Source organism: Mustela nigripes, chromosome 17 (genome assembly GCF_022355385.1).
Source record: "Mustela nigripes isolate SB6536 chromosome 17, MUSNIG.SB6536, whole genome shotgun sequence".
NCBI classification, from domain to species: domain Eukaryota; kingdom Metazoa; phylum Chordata; class Mammalia; order Carnivora; family Mustelidae; genus Mustela; species Mustela nigripes.
In genome coordinates this window covers 55999459-56023558 of record NC_081573.1, presented here as the reverse complement: position 1 = coordinate 56023558, position 24100 = coordinate 55999459, and the positions used below count along the sequence as shown (strand labels likewise).

The window sequence follows — 24100 nt, the reverse complement described above, 5'->3', positions numbered from 1 at the left end:
GTGTGTGTGTGTGAGAGAGAGAGAGAGAGAGAGAGAGAGAATGAAGAGGGGCCACACCGTTAGTGCCACCTAATAAAGGTGGAGGGCAGAGGGTGACCAGAAAAGCAACCATCTGAAAACAGCTCCTGAATGCTTGTTCTAGGCAAGCATTATCAGAGAAGGCGAAAACTAGCGAGTGAAGGTTTCGCGGGGCCGGGGTATTTACACAGTCTCCATGTATGTCTCCCCGAGATGATCGCTTATAACAACAAAAAAAGGCGGCCGACACCACCTTTACCAAGGGATCAAAGTGGACCCCCACAGCCAGAGCGCGAACAGATGGGTACCACTTGCATGACGTCCCCAGTGTCCCCTGTGGGCGACCCTTGCCCAGAACGTCTAACCTGACGAACTCCACGCGAGGGACGCCCTGCGAAGTATTTGGCCAATCATTTTGAAAACATCGTGAACGGAGAAGATACGGGGACATCTTTGTCCAGAGTGAAGGATCAAAGACCCAGAGACGGAAGGAGACTCGTGATCTGAGAGATTCCGTGAGCGCAGGGACATTCCTGGGTCGCTGGGCGGAACGGAGCAAGGTCTCTCTCTGCGGATTCGGTCACAGAACGCACCCGCTTGAACTTCCCGATGGAGAGAACGAGGCCGGGATTCACGTCCGGAAATCGCTCCGTCTGAGTAAGAGAAGGTCCTTATTCTTAGGAAACACACACAAACGTGTTCGGAGACGAGGAGGGTCTCGCGTCTGCAAGGTCCTCTGAGATCATTTCGAAAAGAAAATGGAGCCGGCGAATGTGGTAAATGTTAATTAATGCCTGGGGAATCCCAACAGAGGGTATTTGGGGATTCTGCTAACATTCTTGAGATTTCTCTGCAAGTCTGAAATTATGTAAAAATGAGAAGTTACAAAACAAACAGAAAAGTCTGTCTGGAAACTTAAAAGCTGAAACGGGCCCTCTTGTTCCTGCTGTCCCTCTGGGGCCTCCCTTCCCTGAGGGAGAAGCCAGAATGGTGGGGGCTCCTGCCAGAAGGTCCAGGGGAGGGTTTTAGAGGGAAAAAAAAATATCCTGGAGAAAGCCCAACACATTTGTTAAAATAATGGCATCAGTTATAGTAATAAGTAATGTGCATAAAGCTTTAATTATGTGCCAGGCCTCCAAGTGATTTTATTTTAAATGATGCTAGGGGAGCCTGGGTGGCTCAGCGCGTTAAGCATCCGCCTTAGGGTCAGGTCGTGATCTGGGGGTCCTGGAATCAAGCCCCGTGCGGGGCTCGGGGGCCTGCTTTTCTCTCTCCCTCTGCTTCTCCCCCTGCTTGTGGTGTCTCTCTCCTTGTGTCAAATAAGTAAATAAAATCCCCCCCCCCCAAAATGTTGTTAATGTGTTTGAGCCTCAGAACAACCCTATTATCAACCCCAGTTCACCTTTGAGGACGCTGAGGTAGAGTGACTCAGTAATCTGTTCGAGGTCTCCCAGATCGTGCGCGGTAAAGCCGGGATTTGAATCCAGACCTGCTGGCTCCAGGTTCCTCTCCTGCCCCTCAGAAGTGTCTTATCAAAGGTTTAAGCCAAGACAAGCCGGAGGAGAAGAAAAAGAGGGCAGAGCACAGACTAGATGCCAAAGCCAAACCACTCAGCCATCCCAGGAGTGTTGCTGTTGGAGAAGAGCTGAAAAGGGGCTTGAGCAAAATCCCAGAGAGGGAACAGCAGCGCCTCCACCAGCAAGGTGTCCAGAGAGCTGAGAAGTCCAAGAGGTACCCTCACACAGCCTGCAGGATAGTTTCTAGGTTGGGTTGGGCTGACGTGTCCCCCTAAATTCATGACCTCCTGAAACCCCACAATGGGATATTTAGAAATAGGGTCTTTGCAGATATAATTGGCTAAGGATCTTGAGATGGAAGCATCCTGGATTTAGGGTGGCCCTACACCCAGTGACTGGGAGAGGGCCGTGCGAAGATGGGACAGAGAACAGAGGGATGTGCTCACAAGCCAAGGAATGTCTGCGGCCACTAGAACCAGAAGAAGCAAGGACGGATTCTCCCCGAGAGCCTTTAGAGGGGGTGCGGCCCTGCCCACACCTACAGCGCAGATTTATGGCCCCTAGAATTGTGAAAGAATAAACTTCCGTTGTTTAAACTGCCAGATTTTTGGTCATTGGTTACAGTGGCCCCAAGAAATTAATGCCCCTGCGATATGTTCCCAGGAGGGCTGCACTTTGCCCACCCAAGCCCCTTCCCTCCTTCTCCCTCAGTAGGATCCCCTCTCCAGGTCGAGCTGCAATGTGCTTGGTTAAAAATATACGCATCTCCAAACTCCTTATTGGCCAGGAGAGGCTGTGGAACCCAATTCAGATCAATGGGTTATAAGTAGACACTTGGCCAAGACATCTGGGAAAGCTATTTCTACATCACAGACTTGGGTTTCTGCTTCCAGAAATGGCAGGGAGTTATAACCCAACCAACCATCCTATATGTGGAGACCATAATCTGCAGAGAGAGTAGAAAATGCACCTTGCTGATGTTCGTCAAGAGAAGCAGACCAGTGGAAATGTGGGAGTCAACGTTGGGAGGAAAGGGGATAGCACAGCACGAGTCTCACACAGTTTTCAACTCTTTGCATGAAGACAGGCCCACTCGCACCAGGCAGGGGTGGCTGAATGTCTGGTAAGAGCCTGAAGTTGTAAAGAACCAGAGGACATGGCAGCTAGAGAGTAGAGGGGAAACCCCAGAAAGGAGAGAGCCATGGGAAGGGACTGTGCAAGTCTCTTGATGACCCTTGAACCGTGCATGCACACAGCAGACTCCCAGCAGGCAGCGACAGCCAACAAAACCTGAATGATTTCAGCTACAGTAGGCCGGTGTTCGGAATTTGAGTCCAGACCAGTGAATTTCCTGCTCAGAGCAGAACCATCTAGTCTCCATGATGCATTAACACGATGCCCAAGATAGAATCTGAAATTACGGGACATTCAAGGAAATGTTTTTACAATGTGCACCCTCAAGAGAAGGGGTCAGCACATGATGCCTTGCAGGCTGGCCATCTGCTTTTAAAAATGAAGTTTTGGGGCACCTGGGTGGCTCAGTCGGCTGGGCAAGTGCTTTCAGCTAGGATCATGGTTCTGGAGTCCTAGAGTCGAGTCTCACATCGGGCTCCCAGCTCTGGGGGAGTCTACTTCTCCCTCTGACCTTCTCCCCTCTCATGCTCTCTCTACTCTCTCTCTAAGGAATAAATAAAATCTTTAAAAAAATAAATTAAAATGAAGTTTTATGGGTTCCCTGGCTGGCTCTGTTGGTTGACCATCCAATTCTTGGTTTCAGCTCAGGTCATGAACTCAGGGTTGTGAGATCGAGCCCTGTGTCGCTCTTTATGCCAAGGGTGCGGAGCCTATGTAAGATTCTCCAGCTCCCTCGCCCTCTGCCCCCTGCCACTTGCACTCTCTCTCTCTGAGAGAAGAGAAAAGTGAAGTTTTACGGAACACAGCTGGGCTCATTCGTTTATGCCTATCTGTGGCTGCCTTCACAATACAACCACACGGTTGAGGCTTCGTGACAGAGATGCCAGAGCTCACGATCCTAAAATATTTACTGGCCGGGTCCTTTAAGACGATGTGTGCTGACTCTTGTTCAAGAGAAAAGGCAGTCCGATGGTGAGTGACTCACAATGACCCAGACTTAGGAACTGGCTGACATATATATGCTAAAGTCATAAAGGAAAGCATCTTCACAATAAATGAGAAGAAAAAAGGAAAAAAATTCATGGTGAATTAGAAAATGAGGAAAAGAACCAGATGGATGTTCTAGGATGGACAAATGTCCTGTCCGAAATCAGAGGGACGGAATTAGCCGCAGGAGGAAGAGGCTGCAGATCTTCGGGGGGGGGGGGGGGGGGGGGTGGCAGGAGAGGCTCCCCAGTGCCCCGCGGGATGGTGCCAACAGGGTCATTTCCATGGACTTGACCATGCACTTGTCAGAAACCAGTGAGTGCCGACGTCAGTCATTACCCAATGTCCGTGATTTTTACGATCCTGCCTGGCAAGTGCTCATGTGATATTTTATTTATTTTTTTAAAGATTTTATTTATTTATTTGACAGACAGAGATCACAAGTAGGCAGAGAGGCAGGCAGAGAGAGAGAGAGGAGGAAGCAGGCTCCCGCAGAGCAGAGAGCCCGATGTGGGGCTCAATCCCAGGACCCTGGGATCATGACTTGAGCTGAAGGCAGAGGCTTTAACCCACTGAGCCACCCAGGCACCCCTCATGTGATATTTTAAATCAGCATTTTCAAAGCCTGAATCTACACATTTCAGAGGAAAGCTATCCCCACCACCAACGGAAAGCGCATAAGCAGGGACAGAGAACACAAAGGCAGAGGTGTTGATAGACATTAAGATGAGCCAAGCCCCGGAGACCCATCCCTCCCCCACGGCTATAGCGGCTTGGGACACACAGGGACACACGACGGCAGTCACCGAAAGGGGCTGCTGTCCCCTCCCTCCCCCAGGTCAGATGGGGAAGCCCTGGCTCCCAGCAGGACTATTTGGAGATGGGGCCTCCCAGGAGTTAATTAAGGTTAAATGAGGGTCACAAGGGTGAGGCCTTGACCCAGAAGGACGAGGGGCGCACGCCCAGAGCCCAGGACTCAGGGAGGAGGTGGCCATCTGCAAGCAAGGAGCGAGGCCTCGAGAGACAGCGACCCTGTTGTCACCTTGATCTCGGCCTTCTGGCCGCCAGAACGAGGAAAGAATAATCTCTGTGGTTTGAGCTGGTGTGCTGCAGGTGCCCGGGCAGGGTCCTCGCAGACATGCGCCGTGTGCTCTCGGGGCCAGCAGTGCACACGTAGGTCCTGAGACACGCAGGCTCTAGGCTCCCAGCCAAGAGCCGCAGGGCCAGAATCCGCATTTTGACAAGCCCCCGCGCCCACCGCACCCGCACACAGTCTGCACACGGCCGGCGGCCTCTTCATCTCCTCTGGCCTACCACGCGGAGGTTCCCCCCGAGGCTCCCGAAAATAGGGCCGCGGTCGGCATCTCCCTGCCTCGGGACGCCGCTCCTGGTAGAAGCGCCGGGAACAAGACAGCCAAGAGCCATTGAGGGAGGTTTTAAATGTTTTATTTCACAAACTGTTCAGGTTTGTCCAAAAAAGATACGTCACGGAAACACTTTAGAAATCGAACGGGTTTTATTGAAACGACAGTAACACGGTCCCTGTTGGTGCGAAGCGTGCGCACACACACACACACACATACACACACACTTACAGTAAATTTTTGTACACAGGAAGTAGTAAAATACATCATTTTTCATAGAAAAAAGCACACATGTAAGCTGCGGGCTGCGTGAGCCTACAGACCACATACACGACCGGCGCGGGATGGGGCAGAAATCTGAAAGAAACGAGGACATTTCATTTTGGGGCCAAGAGACCCAGAGACAGTGTTGGCCTGATTTACCAGCTTTCCGTGTGGGTGACGTGCTGAGGGCACGACAGGGCCTGTTGACAGTTGACGGACAGAATGAGAGCCGGTCTCCGGTTACAGGGGCTTGGTGGCTTGTTTCCACTTTCGGGAGAAAAGCGGTTCCCGCTGCACGACGATGCAGAGTACGGACAGGAGCACGCGTTCCGGCTCTGGCCTTGCTCTGCTGATCCTGTGAGCCCGGCGGATGCGGGGGCGTCCGGCGACCGGGCCCTCGAGTTGACCAGGATGGGGACCTCTCACCCCAGACATTTCAGATTCTCCTTCGGGAAGGATGCTTCCGGAAAGAGCCCCTGGACAGTCACAAATTCCAAAAGCCCCAACCCTGCAGTCTCGACAGAGCCACGGGCCGTGACAGCCTGGTGGCCGAGAAGAGGTTGAGGAAACAAGCGTCCAGCAGCACACCACCTAGAGTCCAGAAGTTTCCAAGGACTCAGATCTTTGGGCTGTAACTAGATATGCAAGCAACAGGCTGACCGAATTCTTGTGCTCTAGCATTTGGGACTGAACCGTCAAAACCTACGGATTACTACGAGCCCATCGTGCACAAAAGAGGAACGGGTCTGCTCATTCCAGCTCCGGGGAGCAAAGGTTTGCATGGCCTTTCCCCAGTTCCTAAAGGTGGCGGAGGGAAGCTGTTTGCCTGGAGTGCGTGCTGGAGGGAGGGATGTTCTGGACAGCACACCGGGCTTACTTCCCCAGGTAGACTTCCTTGTCCGGACCACCTTAGTCTGGCTCTGTCTGTGGTTTGGTTTGGTTTGGTTTGGGGTTTTTTGTTTTTTGTTTTTTTTAAACTGTCTCTTAGTTCCTTTGCCTTTGAAATATTTCGAGGGAGGGTGAAATCAGACGTAAACTCGGTGTTCACGAAAGTGAGAGAGTTTAGCCTCTGCAAAGCAATGCTATTTACAAAAAGATATTTTGTTTCACTGTGGGTTGCGGGTCTGGGCTCCTCAAGTACTTTTATAAAGCGGGACCCAGAGAGCACGGAGTTCCTCGGAGCCGTTTGGCAAGACGTGTTCCACAAAAACAGGAAGAGAAACCCTTCCAGAGTGTTTCTGTCTCTTGCTATTACACCGCAGGAGGGTTTCATAACCACAAACCGTTCCTCTTCCCAGAGCTGCTAACCTGGGCGAGGAATGTACTCAGGAATCCCCCCCTCCCAGGCTAGAAACTAGGTCAGCCGATGCAGGGGGACCGCATAGTCCACCGCTGCTTTTGGAAAGCAGCAAGAAGACAGCCCTCCTTTGGCTGTTCTTAGATGCCTCAGTGGAACTGACAGAAACCGTGAGTTGGAGCAAAAAAAAAAAAAAAAAACAAGTTGGGAGGGGGTGGTTTGCCAACAGAACCGCTCCCAGAGCAAAGACCCTGGCGGGGAGGGTGATGCATAACCCAGGCTGGGCTGGGCCAGGAGCCACAGGGGGAGGGACAGGGCCCAAAAGGATCCTGGTTCATTTGTCCTCAAGAAGACCAAAGGTCACGGCAGCAGACAGACGGGCCATGTGGACAACAGGAGGGACGGAGACAAGAGATACATCTCGGGAGTTACTAAGGAGCTCTAAGTAAGCCAGCACTGCTGCGTGCAGAACCAGCCCGCGGGAGGCGGGGTGCCGGCGCGCACGGGGGGCCAGGGCGGGGCCCAGGCCTCGCTCCCCCAGCCCTCCTGGTTCCAGCCCATGTGTCTGACCAGCAAACGTCACGCCCATGTTTCTCCATAGGTAGGGACGGACTGTGTTTTCAAAGTTTTTAAATAACCACTTTCTACTCCATTCCTGAAACTTGCCTTTCTGGCGCTCACCCGTGCCTCCCCCGGGGCGTGAGCTCCGAGTCCTGCCATCTCTGTGGGCCTGGAACCTTCTCCCTGCCCACCGAGGAGCACCGGGGAGGAACGCCTCGGGGACCGCCCGTGAGGAGAGGGCACACAGATGGAGACCCCCGGCCCCAGCAGGACCAGTCACCAGCTGTGTGGCCGGGACCCCAGGAGGCTGCTTCTCCAAGCGGTTCGAGACAAAGGCACAAGAGTATGACACTGAACACCATTCAAAGGAAGTTTCCTGCCTCTCTATATCCCCAGCCCAACCCCCCACCCCCCAAAATGACAAAATAAAAATAAAAAGCAAAACTCGGAAGCCCTCTTGAAGACGCACGCCCCCTTCTCCCCGGCACTGGAAATTCACTGCCTGACAGCAAAGATCCGGAAGGCCTTTCCGTCTCGAGGGGTCCTCAGGCTGCAAGAGAAGGCAGAGGGCACGTTACCGAAAGATCAGGAGATCTCACTCGGAGAAGGGAGAGCGGGGTGCCCCCATCCCCGCCAGGGATTCCAGCAGCTGCTGGAAACACAGCTCCTGCCCCGGGCCAGGCACACCTGGCGAGTTCCATTCTCTGCGCAACAGGGCCTGGGTCTGAATCTAGGTCAGGCAGGGCTGTGAAGTTCTCTTCTTTGAACTCCGCGATCCGCCGGCCCCAGTCTCTCTGAACTGGGTGTGCCCTCCGAGACCTCTGCCTGGGGTCGGCATCACCTGCCGACCTCCGCTGGGGCGGCCATCTGGCTGCCCAGCCGGTAGGACGGCATCGTAACCGTGACGCCTAAGTGGTGGTTACTGAAACAGAGCATGCCGATGGGGCCCAGACGCCCAGCACTGTGAAAAGCATTGTGTCCACGCCTTCTCACTTCTCCGAGAGGTGGGTGCTTTAGCGACCTTGTTTCGCGGGCGAGAAAACAAACAATAGATGGCAAGGTCTCAGCCAAGGTCACACAGCTAGTAACAGCCCCTCTCAAAGCAGGAGTTAAATCCTTCAGCTAACTGAAGCCTTTAGAAGAAAAGAACAAAACAAGCAAAAAACCCCAGCTCTACTGGTGGGGCGCCTGGGTGTTTCTCTCGGTCCAGTGACCGACGCTTCATTGCGGCTCGGGTCAGGATCTCAGGGTCGTGGGATCGAGCCCCGTGTCGGGCTCCAGGCTGAGCCCAGAGTCTGCAGGAGACTCTCTCCCTCTGCCCCTCCCCGCAGCGTGGGCGCACTCTCTAATACACACATACGTACCTACACATTGAGAAACCCCAGTGGCCCTGACGTATAACATGCCATGAAGCACACCCTTGTGTACGTGGACACTCCGGTGATTCTGAGAAATTTTACAGGCTTATGCAATCACCGCCACAAAGCAGTTCCTGACGATTATAATCACCCTGAAAGATCGCTCATGCCCAGGTTTAATCCGTTCCCCTCCCACTGGCTCCGGCGACTTCTGTCTGTGCAGATCTGCCTGTCTTGGACGTGTCACGTGCTTGGGACCCCACACTACGTGGCCTGAGCACCTGGCTGCTTTGGCTCGGAAGGAGGGTTCTGAGGCTCGCCCCTCACAGCAGCGTGACCCGGACTTGCCTCCTTTTTGATGGCTGAATAATAGTCCATCCTAGGGACAGGCCACGTTTTCTGTGCCGGTTCCCCAGCTGATGGATATGGAGATTCTCTCCACCCTGGGCATCGACGAGAAATACTGCTGGGAACATTCGTGGACGTGCGCCCGTGTGGACACGATTTTCTATTGGATATACAGCGGTGCAGCTGGGTCCGGAGGTGAAATGTATGCTTGCCTTTTGTAAAAGCTGCCAAAATGTTTCCAAAGCAGCTGCCCCATCTCACCTCCTCCCCGCCGGCTGCATGTGGGGGCCCCATGGGGGGCTCCGCGTCCTCGGCAGCCCCCATTGCGAGTCCTGTAGCTTGTGGGACACAAAGAGCTTCCCCGTGCTCTGGATTCAGTGGCATGATATCCTATTAAAGTATTCCAACAGACCTAACTGGGTCCCTATTCACGGAGCTCTAAGAGCCCCTAATATTTTGTTCTTGCACACAATGCCACAGAGCCCAGCCTCGTCCTGTCCACACGCAAACGAGAGCTCCTACAGATCGGCTCCAGGGGACAGGATGCCCGATAGCAGGACACACATCCGCATCTGCGATCTGGACAGCCCACCAGGCTGCTCTCTGTGGAGACCCCCCCCCCACAAAGACAAGTCCCATCCACAGGAGGTGAGGCGGCCAGTCCAGCCCACACGCGCGCCAGCCCGGCATGCTCTCCAGCTTTTGGTGCTTGGCCATTCAAAAGTAGGGCATGGCACCCACATGGGGTTTTAACTTGCCTTCTGCTCATTATGAATGAGTTGGAGCATAAGATTCACAGCCGAGCCGTGATTTAAGCACGATTTCCTGTAGAGTCTCCCCTCCAGCTGAAGCTGCCGGACCAGACAGATGGCCTTTGCCCTCTCAGACTGCTTGGGAAGGGCGGCAGTCCTCGGGAAGCAGGCTGCTTGGAATTCCTGGTTGTTTTCCCCCTCTCCCCACGGCAGCGTTATGTTCTTGGCTACCCTAGGGCTGAACTTTTGAAACGGGTATCCGATGGGAGCCCTTGGCAAGACAGGGCCGTGAGCAAAAGCCAGGCATCCAAACAGACCAGAATGCTGGGCCACTGGCTTCCAGGCCAGCAGCTCCCATCAGATGGAGAGCGTGGCCATGCTGGGGCTGGGGTTACCCGGCTGCACTGCTGGTTTCTGGAAAGCTCAGGTCCCAGGGCCCTCCTCAGGCCTCTGGGCTGCATGACGTCCCCAGATCCTCTGCCTGAATGAAGAGCCTGGGAGAACCTGCCAGAGCCACCAGGTTCTCCGCCAGTCCTCCTGGTGGGTCAGCCATGCTCGGAAGAACAGCAGGGTCTGTGTCTCTCGCTACTATGTCCTATCGATGACGTGTCTCCCCACCACAGGGCCCCAAAAACCCCGGGACAAGAGGGCCATGCAGGCTGTCGTCCGGACAAAGGCCCGGTACCTGCGGAGCACCCCCAACGAGGAGCCGATCCACCTCAGAGGCAAAAGCAGACCCTGCTAAAAGGGGTGTCTATTTCTTAACACATGGAGTGATGCCGCTGAAGGTGTCCATGTGACACACGTCGGGCTCCTCCCCTGGGTCAGGCAGAGAATCCCGCTGGTCAGGCTACTGAAAAAGTCGGTGGGTTCCGACTTGTCTCTGCCTCAACCTCTGACTGAGCCCCAGTCCGGCTGGCTGAGTCGGAGGCCCTGCGCGTTTGACAGGGAGGGGGTGTGACTGATCGGCTGGAAGCCTTCGCACCCTCCGTTCCGAAGCCTCGCCCTCTGGTCCCAATGCCCTCCTTGGGCTCGTTGTAACTCCCACACAGAGCAGAAGGGAGCGTCAGTTGGCACAGCACATCCGGGCAATTTTCTTAAAAGGCATTGACCATCTTAATAAAGGGTTTCAAGAACTTTTGTAAAAAGTATTGGGAAAAATCCCTCAGTGCGCTCTGAACACATCTCTGAACTCAGCAACGTGTCCGTCATTCAGCCGGCGTGCAGCTGAGCACCTACTACGTGCGGGGCACTGGGCTGCGTACGGGGGACGCGGGGCTATCAGAACTGCTGAGGTTCTTGCTTTCATGGGCAAGAACTGGGGGTGGCAAGTGACAGCTAAACACGGCAAAGAGCTCATCTCAGAGAGTGACGGGTCCTGGGAGCAAAACCGCACCAGGAAATGGGACCGGAGCAGCGCAGGGGTGAGGCTCAGAATAACGGGACCGAGCAGCGCAGGGGTGAGGCTCAGAATAACGGGACCGAACAGCGCAGGGGTGAGGCTCAGAATAACGGGACTGGAGCAGCGCAGGGGTGAGGCTCAGAATAACGGGACCGGAGCAGCGCAGGGGTGAGGCTCAGAATAACTGGACCAGAGCAGCGCAGGGGTGAGGCTCAGACTAACGGGACCGGAGCAGTGCAGGAGTCAGGCTCAGAATAACGGGACCGGAGCCAGGCAGGGAAGAGGGACATAGGGTGGTGAGATCAGAGCAGAGCAGGGGTGAGGGACGCATGGTGATGGGAATGGAGCAGGCCAGGGGAGGCAGCAGCTGTGTGACAGGCCGAGTGACAAGGGGACCCCCCATCACAGGAATACATGGCAGATGGGGGGGGTGGGAGATTCAGGGTCAGGTGACAGTGGGTGCAAAGGCGCTAGTCTCAACACGTCCCCAGAACAGAGAGGCCAGCGAGCCAAGAGTCATGCAGAGGGACAGCGCGTCGAGAGGGTAGAGTGATGGGTAAGGATCGCATCAGCTGGGACCTTGCGTGGGGAGGGGAGGGGCTTTCATTCTTGCCGTGGAAGAAGCCTAACCCCTCAGAGAGGCGTGGTCTGGCCCTGCGACCGTCTACCGGAAGGAAGTTCTCTTAAGAAACTGTCGGAAAGCACATGGGCTGGTGCAAAGATGTTCTCTGCTGTGTTGTTTATCGCAGCAAAGCGAAAGGAAACAGCCTGGATGTCCGTCCAGGGGCGGTCTGTCCACACAAGGGAAGAGGGTGCAGCCACGGAAATGATGGCGTGGCTACGTGGGACGTGGCTTGGGAGCACATTCAAACGGTTACTGACTGAAAAAATCAGTTACCCTCGCAATACAGGGAGTCTGATCCGTTTCAGGCAAAACGGAAACGAGAAAGAAGGGGTTTGTGAACAGAAAAAAATCCGGAAGGAAACGCACGGGAACGCTGACACTGGCTGTGGGATTTTCAGTGACAGTAATTGAAATCTGAAATTATTTTGAAATTATTTTCTTAAATAACTGGAAATTACATCTAGAAATTATTTTCTTTAAATGTCTTAAAATTAAGATTTTAATCGTTTGAAATGAATTCCTTAAAATTATTTTAAAATTAAAATGATTTCTGGAGGTTTCTCTAATTTTAAAAAGAAGAATAGGAAGGAACAGAGGAGGAGAGAGCCCACAGACCTCCAGAAGGGCTGGGGGAGAAGCAGAACACACCCCTGGGAGCCGGCGGCTCTGCCTGCCCCTGCTTGCCTGCAGGATGCCTCCTGGGTCCTTACATAAGCTCGCCCCGTGCATCCCTCAAGGGCACCCCACGAGATCTCTAAGGTTTTCGTCACTTACAGAAAGGGAACCGAGACTCTGAGTAATGATGCAATTTGCCCCAAACAGAACACCTTGTTCCAGGTGCAGCTGGGATGCGGACCCAGGTGCGTCGAGGCCCCTAACCATTATCTGGAGCAGTCGGGCTGTGGCCGGCCATCTCTGAGGGAGACATCGGCCCACCCCAGGTCTCGGGGGTGGGGGGGGGAGGTTGTAGGCCCTCAGGAGCCGCAAACATCGGACTGCATCCTGGAGCCGCGGGTGGAGGTCATTCAGGCAGGGACCGATGGCCCTTTGGCACCAGGCCACCCAGACTGCAAGGGCAGCATGGCACACCATTCCCGGCGCGGGGTGGGCTGTCCCAGGAGGGACCGTGGGCTTGCCCACGAGCCGGCGGCTGGCCCCACGGAGTCACAGAACCCAGCGTCAGATAGATTACAGGAAAGGAACTCGCGACGGCCCTCCTGTGACTTATTCAGGGTTCAATTTCTTTTTAATTATGAAGAAATATCATTTCTTTGTATAGGTGTCTATATGCGTATTGATATGTATAGACGTATATGCGTGTAGGTGTTTGTATACAAGTGTAGATATTTTGTTGGTTTATTTCAAAGATCCGAACCCTGGTGTCCGAGAGTCTCATCTGTTTAGAGATCTTCCAGGAAAACTCAAGAGTCAGGCAGACGCAGCTTCAGACCTCATCCCTAGGACCTTGGTTAGTCCTGCTCTCTGAGCCCGTTCTCCCATCGGCAGAACAGGGCCTATGGAAGCATCTGGTCCTTAGGGACAGTGGGAGGCGAACGCAAGCCTGTGCCAGCAACCCCGGGTCGGGTGCTCAGTCAGTGGAGGCTGCAAACAGTCCTTCCTATGCTGTTTGAACCCCAATCGCCCCTCCGGGAAAGGACCGTGTGCCTGGCGTGCGGCGGGTCCATGCACGGTGACAAAGTCACTACCCCCACAGAAGCCCAAACCCTGTCACAAATCCTCCTCTTATTGTGTGAAATATAAAAATATTCTTTCAGGAAAAGACTTTCAGGACAGTGTGTGGTATATGATCTCCGTCTTGATTTTGTACGGATTGTATGTGCCCTGGGGGAGGAGGCCTGAAAAGCTATACGTGAGCAATTAACAGAGGTTAGCCGGGCACCTGGGCAGGACTCTGCTTTTCTACCGGCAAGACTTATTACTTAAATGGTTAAGTATGTATTTCTTTTCTAATATAAACTTTTAAAGATGGGGCGCCTGGGTGGTTCAGTGGCTTAAAGCCTCTGCCTTCGGCTCAGGTCATGATCCCAGGGTCCTGGGATCGAGTCCCACATGGGGCTCTCTGCTCAGCGGGGAGCCTGCTTCCTCCTCTCTCTCTCTCTGCCTGCCTCTCTGCCTACTTGTGATCTCTGCCTGTCAAATAAATAGATAAAATCTTAAAAAAAAAAAAAAAAAACTTTCAAAGATAAAAACAAGTGTGCCCTTGCCCTGAAGGCTCACCTGACCCCTCCTGGGCAAGGCCCGTGCCCCAGGCTCAGGGATCACATGTGCTGGTGAAGAGAACAGGTGTGTGTGGGGGGGGGTAGGTGGCCTGGATTCAGTCATGGCTCTGGGGCTTGCTGGCCGGTGACCTTGTACAAGTCCCTCAACCTCTCTGGGCCTCCCTTTCCTTCCTGATAAAGTGGGGATAACTGGAGTCCCCACTTCATGGGGCTGCTGGGGGGATTTGCTGAGCTACTGTGCGTACAGATCCTGGAGGGTGGGGCGGGGGAAACACACCCATTTGCCCAGCAGTGGGAACCCGACACCCAGCCTTGGTCCAGCCAGCCTGGGGGAGAGGAAGGAGCTCGTGACATCTAGAAACAACAGCTTAATGGTGTCTGCTTCTCAGAGTTTCTGGATACACTGAGGGATGTTCAGACACCCAACCCTTCCGAGTCTCAGGGCTGAGCTGCCCAGTAGAGCAGCCGACCAGTCACAGTGGCTACTGGGCACGTGAGATGGGAGGCGCCCAGACGGAGATGCTGGCTGTGTGTCATACAGGGTAGAGCTCCAAGATCTTATTTTTAAAAGTGCCTATTTCTTCTCAATGATTTTCTATTAATTGACATTAAAATGATACTTTTGATACAATGCATTCAATCAAATATATTCTAAATTGTCCTTCTTTTTACTTGTTACTGTGTCTACCAGAAACTTTAGAACCCCGTGTGGCTCTTGGTTAAGCCTGTGCTGGACGTGCCCCAGGAGGTCAGGGCCTGGCACAAAGACGCTGCCCACAAATGCGACGCTCACTTTTAGATGAAAGTCCTTCCACATACGTATAGACCATCCACCTCTGTGTACGGGTTATGTTTGTTAAAACCAAGTGGCCAAGAATGCTATCTGCCAGCACCGGTGTGGTTCCCAATCTCCTTGTGAAATTGGTCTTTAAAAAAAACAGTCCTGGTCTAGGAAAAATTCCTGAACCGATATTCACCCAGATGTCCAGCTTCTTTACGAGAACATTCCAGCACAGCCCGGTCCCAAGGTCGAGAGCCCTTCCTCACACCTCTCCTTTCCTCTGCGAATGCTTGGTGGACATGTGTGTGAGACAGAAGACTCCTGACCTCCCACACGGCCTCAGTTCTGCATACACGTCTTTCAAAACTCTCAGGAAATCCTCTTCTAGAAAAAGACCACCGCTACACCAAAGCTACTTTGCAGCCAGACTGACTTCTGGACTCTGTGCTGAGAATTCTGCTCAGGAGGCTTCTGTTTGCTTGCTCAACCGGAGGAGTCCCTGAAGGGGCATGAAGTTCGCAGTGCCCCGTCCCAGAGTGTCCGGCATCCGCGACTCCTTGGGGACTCACGGGGACCTCTCCCAGGAACCAGCAGCCGTTGGGGACAGACCACCCTCCAGCCCCAGGCTTGGTTCCCGCAGCCCCAAATGGGAACAGGCTCTGGGGAGGTTTCCCAGTTCTGGTCTCTGTGCGGAGGGCTGCGGAGGTCCCATGTCAACGAGGGGCCATGGGGCGTGGCCGGAGCCACGTCACCGAGGAGGGCTCTCCAGACAGTGAGACGGGGTCCTGCTTCATGGGCTCAGCTGCCTGCCCTCCCTGCAGAAGAGTGACGCCCGGGCCCCTGCGACTGCACTGGTCCTGTCTCCTGCCATCTCTGCCCCACCGGATGTCACGGCCCTCACGGGCAGAGATCAGGCCACGTGTTCCCTGCTGGATCCCAGTGCCTGGGCCATCACGCCGGCTCGCCAAGCGTTGGACCCCTGACGGGTGAGGGTGCATCGGAAGGACAGACGCACGGATGGAAGAGTGACTGCCTGCAAGGTGCTCCCCTTGTCCCGAAAGACCATCCACACAGCCGATTTCTTACGCACAAGTCACCTGGCCCTACGTGCAGGAACCACGGCACCGAGGTGAGCAACAGATTTCTAAGTGATACTATAGGTACGAGGGCCCCGGGTTCACGGGGCGCGTACGGTGAGCCGCCGGCCGGCGCTTGGCCAGACCCTCTCCATGATCCTCGCAGCGACCATGTGACAGAGGATGGGCCGAAGCTCGGGGAAACCGCCTGCCCAAGGACACCCAGCTGGGGAGCAGGGTCCCAAATGTCATCAGACCCCACCCCACAAGAGCACCCTCCCGGCGTGGCCTCCCCCGTTCTGTGTGTGCAGGGGTGGACTCCGCTGTCTCACTGCCCACCAGCACCAGCATCCCGGGGCCCCAGGAGAACAAGTCTGAATCGCAAAGTATCAGAATCCCACGTGGTGCCTGTGTGTGCCGGGGACGCGACCAGCCTCACGGCATCGTCCGACGTGCACCAGGACCCCCGGGAGTCGTGTTCATGGAAATCACAGAGCCCAGTCCCGGAACTTCAGACTCTGCAGGTCTGGGGAGGGCCCGAGAGCCCACTTTTCTAGCAAGCTCCTGGCTGACCTGGGTTCTGCTCGTCTGTGGGGGCTGGTCTGAGACCCACCACCTTACCACGCCCCCAGGGCAGGTGTTAGCACCTTCCCCTTTATGGGTGGGAAAACTGAGTCCCAAGTGAGCGAGTCCAAGAAGGAAAGGAAGCAGGATCTCAACTCTGGAGATGCTGCAGAACTCCCTAGAACCCTTCCCAATAGTGCAGCGGGCATCGGCCACTCTGGGCCCGGGAAGGGCTGCCTGGAAGATATTTATAATGATGACGGCAATTCCGGGCCGGTCCCTCGGGGGGAGATAAAGAGTGACGGGTCTTGGGGGGGCAGGGAGGGTGACAGTGGGAAAGAAACCACCTTGGGGACCCATCCCAGACACCCACGTGGAGGGGCCACACATTAAGCCCAGTGGCTGCCCTCGGGGAGCCGCTGACATGGCCCCAGGGACGAGCCAGGCAGTGAGCGCCGAGGCCGGCCTGCCACGTTTCTCAGCAGGACCGTTTCCTCTTCGCGGGGTACAGAGAGCTCCGCAGAGTGGTGTCCAGGACCTCTTTCCAGCCTGGCCGGGAAATTCCACTCATCAGCTGCCTGATCCCCTCCCATTCAATCAACGGGATTCCCCTTCATTAAGCTCTTCCCGAACAAAGGTTGCCCACGCTGAAGGGGAAGACACAGACACCATCCACTCCAGCATCGGGGCTCGGGGCAGAGTGTCTGTGTGGGCCCCTGGCGGGGTCTGTGTGCCATCCTAATGCTCCCGGGGACCTGGGGGTATGGGCAGGGGGACCAGGAAGGCCTGAGCTTCCAGGCCCGGCACGTTTTGTGTTCTTGATTTTATACTCCTTTTTGAAAGAAGCCCCTTCAAATAAAAATTTCAGGGCTCCCCTCCATTATGGGCTCCCTCGTGTCCCCCAACCCTATTCCTGCACTTAAACCCCCACCCCCAACGCCTCAGAACGGCCCGTATTTGGAGAGGGTCTTTGAAAGGAGAATGAAGTTAAAAACAACGGGTCTCCTTAAAGGAGGAAAGAGGACATAGATGCGCACAGAGGGAGAACCGGTCAGGACACAGGGAGAAGGCGGCCGTCTACACCCCCAGGAGAGAGGCCTCCGGAGGAAGTGTCCCCAGTCCACGCCTTGATCGGGGACTTCCCGCCTCCAGCACTGCGAGGAAATCGCCGTCTGGGCTGTAAGCCCCTGCCGTCTGTGTGCCTTTCCCCACCAGCCCCGGGAACAAACACACCCCCAACAGGGGTCTGCCCTGGGGAAGGCGAGTCATCAGACCCATTTCACAGACCCAGGAGCCGAGGTTTAGGAAAGGCCAGATGCCTTGTGTGAGGTCACAGGGCTCTCAGAGGAAACCCCGGGACTGGGGCCTGGGTTCCTGGGCTGCAAGGCCCGTGAGGCACATCCATGGCAACAGGACACAGGTGAGGCTGAGAAGCATCTGCCAGGAGACAACTGGCAGCCTGAAGCCACCCTGGGACCCCTTAAGAACATTCTGGAAAGGCCTACCCAAAAGCCTCAGACATTTGCTCAGTCTTTGATCTAGGGATGTCATTTCCAGAGATTTCTGGAAATAAGCACTGGCATGTGCAGACATTCCCCCACGAGGATGGCCATCACGGGACAATCGCCACCCGCCCCTCCTGGGATGGGAAAGTGCTGGACGGACTGCCCAAACAGGAGAGAGGTGCAGTGTGCCGACCAGACGCAACTGTGTGGGGTCACCAGCAGAGATGGGGTGGGGGAGCTTAGGAGCTGCTTGATGACCTAATCAGTGAAAATACAGAGTACTCGACTGTCCACTCCAAGAGCCGCTGCTCTCAGTCACAGACAGCCACTGGCTTAATCCTCCAGCCACTCCGTGAGGCCGGGGCCGGTGCTGTCCCCGTATCACAGGGAGAACACTAAGGTACAAGGAATCAGGCAGCTGGCTGGCGGGCACAAAGCCAGTGAGAAGCGGAGCTCCAAGCCCTTGGCTCTTACTTCTGTGACGGACATAACCACACTATTGTTAGCCGCAGAGAACCACTGAGTCACCGTAATTGGATCCTGTGTGTTTTCCTCGCGCCCGTGCCAAGTAAAAGGACCAGAAGGAGGCGCAGCACAAGCCTCATGGTAACCCCCCAGGTGAGAGCTTATGGACGATTGTTTTTGGCGGGGGGGCTCATGGGAGGCTTCTCAATCTTCTACAGAAACATATAACGTCATAGAAAAAAGTTCTCAGTTTTAAAACAGAAAGGAAGAGAAAAGAACAGCCTTGTCCTGTGCATTCTGGTGGGAATGAACACAAGCCTGACTGGCTTCCCTCCCAGGGTCCAGGACACTGGCTTCCCTCCCAGGTGCCCCAGGGGCACGGTCGGTGGCCTCGGGTGACGAGAGCCGGAGGACGCAGCCCTACCTTTCAGACTGGACTCCGTTACTGAGCGAGCCCACGTAGGCCTTCTTTTTATCCACGGGCATCAGGTCCACGTAACCCCCGCTCTCGTTCTGGATGACTCCCGCGTGCACGGCCGTCTTGCAGATGCTTGAACTCTGAAAGGGCGAGAAGGGCCGGGATCAACGTCAAGAGTGCTGTGCTCCCAGGCGAGGCCCCGCTCCCGCCAACCAGGACTTGGTGGCCACGCTGGCGGGGGAGGGGGTGTCATTGACCAAGTTACCCCTAGGAAACATCCATCGCCCCCTTGATTCCTTTGGGGTCTCTCCCGAGAGAACCGGCATCCTTCACTCATACACGCATTCATTCCTTCAGCGAGGGTTTTCTGAGCACCTTACTGGGTGCCAGACCCTGTGCTAAATGGAGGACAACTCAGCAGGGAACAAAATAAAGACTTGGCCTTCAGGCAGTTGAGGGAGCCTGACCAGGAAGCAAATACACATAGAACCAACTCTGGCTGTGAAGAAAATAAAGCTGGCTCATGAGGTTATGTGAATGGGTGGAGACACTCAGGATGGTTAATCTGCTCTTGGTGTGACATTTGAGGTTTAATTTGGGTGAGAAAAAGGAACGGGCCACCGCCTATGAATACATCTGGGAAGAGCATCCCAGGCAGAGGGGACAGCCTGTGCAAAGGCCCTGGGGTAAGAGTGAACCTGTCATGTCCCAGGAACAGAAAGAGGGCCACGGTGGCTAGAATACAGCGTCAGGGGAGTGTGGCGGGGCGGGTGGGAGAGCTGAACGGGCCCATCCCGCGGGGCTGTGAGGATGACGGGGGGGTCTAGGCTTATTCTAGGTGCCAAGGAAGCTGCTGGTTTTTAAATAGGGGCAGGGTGTGCTGTTTTCCAAAGTTATCAAGCAGTCCAATTCCTGGCTTACAAACCCTGGAGTTAAATTTTCACCAGGGCCTTTAGGGAGCCAGCAGAAGAAGGATCCGCAGGACGGAATGTCTGAGACTAACCAATCCCATGTGGGGTGGCTGGTCCTCGGTCACCCTGACCAGCTGATTCAGTCGCCCCCAACGGGGGCCGGGGAACTGAGGCACACTCGAGGTGAAGCACCACGTGGGTGACCCACTCCGGCCACGTCTGTGATCCTGTCCTCCGGCTTGGGGTAAAGACCCAACCCTGGCCTTGGCCGTGGGTGTCAGTCTTCACCGCAACCCAGAGCCCCGTGCAGCACCTTCACCCGGTGACGGTGCCTGACCCCCTTTCCCGCCCCCACCCCCGGAAGCAGCAGCGGTGGGGGAAGCCTGGATTTGGCATTTTCAACACCGGCCGGGGGTTCTTGTGAGCGGCCAGGGCCACATGGATCCGTATGTGGGCTCAGCAGCCTCCTTCCCCCTTAGCAGACAGAATGCAGACTCCCGGCTTCTCCAGTCCCAGGCCCAGGCGGACCGCTTTGGGCCTGGGATCTCACTTCATCTTCCAGCGGGACAGGTTGTCCTGCCGTTCCCACTCCACAGGCCAGAGCGCGTGGGTTTGGTGAGAACCAAGGACTTGGCTGGGGCAGCACAGACAGTGGCTTAGCCGAGATTCCCGCTGAGGTCCAGCTAAGGGAAAGTCTGTGCATCCGAGGCCCCCAGAGGCACGGCCTCCGGAGAGTCCGCATGGCTGTCTCTGAGCCTGTGACCACGTGAGCGCCCGTGGCCAAAGGACGCCGCACTTGGGACGGAGGTAAGGACTTTGAGGAGAAGAGGAGCCCAGAGTCATCCCCAGGGTCCTTCTAAGAGGGAGGCCAGCGGGGCAGAGATGGGAGACAGAGCTGAAGATGCCGCAGGGCTGGCTTTGCGGATGGGGGGGCAGGGGCTGTGGGCAGCTTTTGGAAAGTGAGAAAGGCACGAAAACAGGTGCCCCTGGGAGGGGGGCTCCAGAAGGAGTAGAACTCTGCCGACAGCCTGACCTGTACCTGGGGAGGCCTGTGCTGGGCTTCGGACCTCCAGACTGTGAGAGGAAGGCCACCAAGTTACTAAGTCTGTGCTCATGTATCACGGCAGCCCTAAGAAACACATACCGCTTCTGACGGGACATCCATTAGGTCCCTTAAGTGAGGACTTCCAGATACTCAGGAAACAGAGTCACCAGGGGAACGGCCCCCGAGACTCTGGTAACGGGGTGCGTCAAGCTGACCAAGGCAGCAGCTTATTCTAGCTCAGCAAGCTGCCAACTTAGAGATGGAGTCAGAATGACGTCGACAGGCCAGACCTAGTGACCTGGTGACCCGTGGCCGCGGCCCTCACTGGCTTAGCCTGCAGACTCCGTGTGTGTCGAGCAGGGAGAGGGGGGCGGTGCTTTGTGCAGGGAGTGGAGGCGAGGCCACGGTGGACCGGGACCCAAGTTTGTGAACACCGCCTGGCGGGGGTCACTCAGCGGGGGAGGGGGCATGTGTGCGTCTGGCCTTGGTTGTCCTCAAGGCCACCTGTTTGCACAGTACATGGGGGGTCCCAACCGTTGGCTAACCCATCCAGAACCTCCTTCGTGACAAGAGTGGGCTGGGAAAGAGGAATCCTGTAGGATCCTGCTTACACGGGGCTTCAGGCGCGGTCTGGTCTGCAGACCCAGAACGTAGAACAGGGTAGGTACCCCGAGCTGCCCTTTGAATGGGGCAAGGAACCCATCAAGCAGGTTCTTAACACCAAGACGGGAGTGAACAGATTCAGGTGGGTTCCTTGAAAATCCCTATTTGAAATCTCACACAGATCTGGAATCTCACACGTTGGGAGTCTGGGGCAGTCTCTCTTCGGGACGCCCCGCCAGGCCGTGGGCTCCTGACCCCTTCCTTCAAAACTCAGTCCTGCCAGAGAAGCCGCTGGTTTTGCATCAGAAGAAAAATCGCTTTTCGGCACCCGAAGCCGCCCTGAGGGGTCCCTGGGAAGTGCACTGTGCCGCGGGCCGGGCAGAGCGAGAGCCCCGGGGAGCTCCCACACCAAGGGCTTGAGAGACCGAGTGCCCGCTCTCTGGGACTGAGCTGTCAGAGTCACCGAAGGCCACGTGAGACTCTGGGCCGACACATCCTTTCTTCTCTGATACACGGACAAGGGCAGGGCTCCTTAGCCGAGTGGGCTCTGGAGGACCTGGGAGACCCGAGTGGCACATCAGCAAGCACTTCCTTGGTGTCAGCACTGAACGTGGGAGACCCTGGAGAAGCAGGGACAGCGGGTTACCTCGTCCACACGAGGAAGCCTTTTTAATCATCCCCCTGGAAAAAGGATCTGCAAGTTTCCAGCCCTTCAAAGGGTTTGTGTCCCCCAAAGATTCGGAAGCAGTGCACGGACGACCATCTCAGAGACGGAGACTTCAGGATTCCTCTAAACGCCGGGTTGGCGGGGGGGTGAGCTGTGCCGGCACGAACGCGCGCTCTTCTCGCCGGCAGGCATTTCCTCCATCTCTCTGGACACTGCTCACTCCGCTGACCCAGTCCTCGGGCATGAGGTCCGGGACTGCTTCGACCGCAGCAGCCGGTGAGTAAGGGGGGACCCGAGCCCACCGCCCGCAGAAACGCGGCCCGGAGGAGCCGCGGTCTGGTTTTGCATCCTGTGACAGTCCTTTGCCTCCTGTCCCCGGAGGATTTCTGGACGCCCGCGGTATCCAAGTCTTCCGTGATAACATCAAGCTGCAGCCTTGAGTGTGAGACTCTCGCGTGGGCGGTAGATGTTTCTCACGAGAGAGGCGCGGCTCTCGGCCGCGATCAACACACACCTCTCCAAGCACCCGCAGCGTTGGGCAACCCGTCTTCCCCTTTCTCACCCTTCCTTCATCGTGTCCCCTCTCACGAAGCTTCCTAAACGTGCAGGCGTCCGCTTTCTCTTCCTAGGCCTCGAGTGATGCAAATAAACAGCTGCCACCCGCAGAAATCGGGTCTCAGAGAGGCCGGAGCTCGTCCTGCCTCTGCCTCCACCACTTGTCTGCCGAGTGGCCTTGAATGACATGTTTTGGCCCCAAGAGCCCTTATTTTCTTAGTACAAATGGTGGGTCATCATCACAGGTAACACTTTCAAGCATTCGCCAAGGCAGGCCCTGCTGTCGGAGCTTCCTGTGCAGTGACAGAGAAATCTCTCAACAACCCTGCGAGCTGGGTGTTATTATCCTCTCTTAGCAGACGAGTGGAACAAGGTTCAGGGGGGTTCAGGGATTTGCCCCAAATCCCTCAGCCGGCAAACAGCAGAGTCAGGACTGCCCCCCCACCCCCCAGAGCCAGCACGCTGTCCACCATTCCTCATGGGACTGTGAGGGCCGGAGAGAACTCTCTGGAAGAGAGCTCAGGGCTTGAACGCAGGCTTGCTGCCGGCAGCCGTCAGGAGATGTTAGTTGATAAGGCAAGTGGCACCACCATGATCATCACTGTCACCGTCACCAAGAATGCTCCAGGGACTGTCGTCCCGGAACAGCGGCATCAGCGTCATCTGGGAACTCGTCACCAAAGGAGATTCTCTGGCTCTTCTCCAGACTCACGGAGTCAGACAGGCTGGGGTGGGGCCCAGAAATCTGTCAGAATGAGCCCTCTGGGGGATTCTGGTGTGGGCCCAAGGGTGAGAACTTCTCCAGCCGCTGAGGGAGTCAGGAAAGACAGATGAGAAAACCTGAGGCTCCGAGCAGGAGAAAGGCTCACCCGCGATCTCACAATCGGGTCTGAACTCGCATCTTGTGACCCAGACCTTGCTCTCTGGGCTACGTCCTGCTGCTTCTCCTGCCTGCAGCGCACCACGAAGGGAGGAGACTGGCAGATAACATGAGCAGGCAGGAAGGCGGCACCACTGGGCCCTTCGAAGATTTGGAGACAACTCTCCCAAAATAAATCTCTTAGCTAAACAGACATTTTCCAAAAGGCATCATCATTTCCCAGAATACAGAGTGACCTAGAAACCGAGCCCAGAAAAGAACCCTGGAGATGGACGGAACGGCCTTCCCTCTCTCCCTACTCCACCCCTCTCCCCGCCTGGTCTCCCCTCTCTTCTTCTCTTTCTTTCTCCCTTCCTTATTTTTGGAAGAGCTTAATATTTGAACATCAACTAATGTAGTATCTTCATTGATTTACTCCTTCAACAGACATTAACTGAACAGTCATTATGTGCCAAGCCCTGGGCTGAGCACTGTGGTTCCAAGAGCTCGAAACCCTGGAGAACAAGTTCAAGACCACATACAGGTCTCTATTCCCATGCCTGTTCCCATCAGTGTAATTATGAGTGCAGGTACATTCCAGCAAGGCAGAACGGGGGGGGACAACAATACCTAGAAATGGTGTTCTTACAGAACCCCAAAATAGTAAAATTTTTACATTATTACTAATTTTCATCAAGTCCTCTTTGCATAAAAAAACTTTATATGTTTAGCTGCCATGTTGTTCGGTGCATACAGATTTGATCTCAGACCTTCACAAACTGCA

At 55.4% G+C, this 24100-nt stretch overlaps 1 protein-coding gene across 1 annotated transcript in view; it reads right to left on the bottom strand.

The window, feature by feature from the left end:
• Window positions 1–5086: 5086 nt before the first annotated feature.
• Window positions 5087–24100, bottom strand: part of CRISPLD2 (cysteine rich secretory protein LCCL domain containing 2) — a 62114-nt gene continuing 43100 nt past the window's right edge. The window contains exons 14-15 of the mRNA XM_059381709.1: window positions 18683–18816; window positions 5087–7692 (exon numbers count right to left, since the gene is read on the bottom strand). Coding sequence (XP_059237692.1) covers window positions 7638–7692; window positions 18683–18816 — 189 coding nt within the window. The 3' untranslated portion in view covers window positions 5087–7637. The remainder of the gene's footprint in view (window positions 7693–18682; window positions 18817–24100) is intronic.